Genomic DNA, 1790 nt, shown 5'->3' with positions numbered 1-1790 from the left:
GGTGAGGGACAAAGGGGATGGGGAAGGGAAGGTTTAGGAGAAAGAGAAAAGATACAGGGCATTGAGGAAGCCTTAGGAGGAGTTAGGAAGGACATTGTGAGTGTGTACTGAAGGGTAATATTTACAAGCAGAGGTAAGTTTGGAAAGGAAGAGAAAAGAGATACTCGGACAGGAGGTGGGTGTTGGAGTGGAGATGCGGTGGGCATGGTATGTTTAGGAGAGACATAGAAACTAGAGGGACGAGATAAGCAGGGACACCAGGGGTCCCCTAGCATCCAACAGTTCCCCCTAACAACCAGGTACCCTTAGCAACCGGGACCGCGGCAATCTAAGTCCTTAGCAACGGGGGTCCTTGGCAACCCAGGTTCGAGAAACACGCGATCATTAGTAACTCGGGAGACATAGCAAACGAACCCTTAAAACCTCGCGACCCAGAAACCCACAAACCTAGCAATACGGGTCACTTAGCAACGGCCCCCCGAACCTCACTCTTCCCCATGCAGCCCCTACGTCCGGACTCACCACACCCGCCCTCGGGCCCCGGGGCCTGCAGCCCTCAGCCAGGCCCCGGCGCGGCCCGATCCTCCCACCGAGGCCCCGACTCACGGTCCGGCTCGGCCATGGGCGCGGGGCGGGGGCCCTCAGGGCTGTCACCGACGGGGCTGTCACCGACGGCTCTGTCCCGTGACGGCACCGGAAACAGGAGGGGCAGAGATAGGCAGAGAACTACAACTCCCAGCTGTCTTTGCGGCCGCACACACGCTTTCGCACACCCCCGCGCGGGCCCCTTTTAGGTAAGGAAAGCAGGCGAGAGCCGGACTACGAATCCCGAAATGCCCAGCGCTGGAAGCCATGTTGGTAAAGGGCGCCCGGAAAATGTGAGAACGGGCAGAGAGCTGAAGCCCATCTAAATACTATGATTGGTCACGGTGTGATAGGGGGCGGGGAGTGAGCGATTTATCCCACTCTGATTGGATGAGTCAGGGGGCGTATTGGGGAATTCCCCCAGGGCGGAAGCGCCAGAGCTCAAGGCAGAGCCCAGCGACAGGCGGGCGGCCGCGGGGGCCCCTGAGGCTTCGGGGGCTATGGCCGGGGTTGCGTGCTTGGGGAAAGCTGCGGATGCCGATGAGTGGTGCGACAGCGGCCTGGGCTCTCTGGGTCCGGATGCAGCGGCCCCCGGAGGACCGGGATTGGGAGCGGAGCTGGGCCCGGGGTTGTCGTGGGCGCCCCTCGTCTTCGGCTACGTCACTGAGGATGGGGACACGTGAGTGAACCTTGGGCTGCCAAACCGGGCCCTAGGATACGACATTTGATTCTCTGTTATTCTCTGATCCCGAATTCCCAACCTCTCCTGAATCTGACTTCCGATGTTTGACTTCTTGACCTCTAACGCGCAAGTCTTAACCTTTAATAAAACCAATTTACTATCCAACTTTTTTCCTAACCCAATAATTTCTGACCTTTTTTGAACTCTGATTCTCAGAGTTCCACATCCCTATCCATTGATCTTCAAACTCGATTTGATATTCCTGATCCCAGCCCTGAGACCTTTATTAGAATTGTAGCTCAGACCCTTTCCTCCTGACCTCTAACCTCCGCAAATATGGTCTTTGATCCTTAGCTCCTTATTTATGAGAGTTAGATATTGATTTCCGAAATAATACTTGGTCTTTGACTCTAAGATCCCACCTTCTGTACACTGATCTTCGCATCTTACATTCAAAGAGAAAATGTAAATTCCATGATAAGCAGGGATTCATCTGTTAAACAAATACTTATCGAAACACTAC

At 54.8% G+C, this 1790-nt stretch overlaps 2 protein-coding genes across 2 annotated transcripts in view; one reads left to right on the top strand and one right to left on the bottom strand.

The window, feature by feature from the left end:
• SIRT2 (sirtuin 2) overlaps positions 1 to 1790 on the bottom strand; it is a 32949-nt gene that overhangs the window by 16873 nt on the left and 14286 nt on the right. The gene's annotated exons all lie outside the window — the stretch shown is intronic.
• NFKBIB (NFKB inhibitor beta) overlaps positions 875 to 1790 on the top strand; it is a 10558-nt gene continuing 9642 nt past the window's right edge. Inside the window, exon 1 of the mRNA XM_011372258.2 lies at positions 875 to 1264. Within this exon, the coding sequence (XP_011370560.1) occupies positions 1086 to 1264 (179 nt within the window). The 5' untranslated portion in view covers positions 875 to 1085. The remainder of the gene's footprint in view (positions 1265 to 1790) is intronic.

The sequence above is a fragment of the Pteropus vampyrus genome, unplaced genomic scaffold (genome assembly GCF_000151845.1).
Source record: "Pteropus vampyrus isolate Shadow unplaced genomic scaffold, Pvam_2.0 Scaffold203, whole genome shotgun sequence".
NCBI lineage: Eukaryota > Metazoa > Chordata > Mammalia > Chiroptera > Pteropodidae > Pteropus > Pteropus vampyrus.
This window is presented reverse-complemented; position numbering and strand designations above follow the sequence as displayed.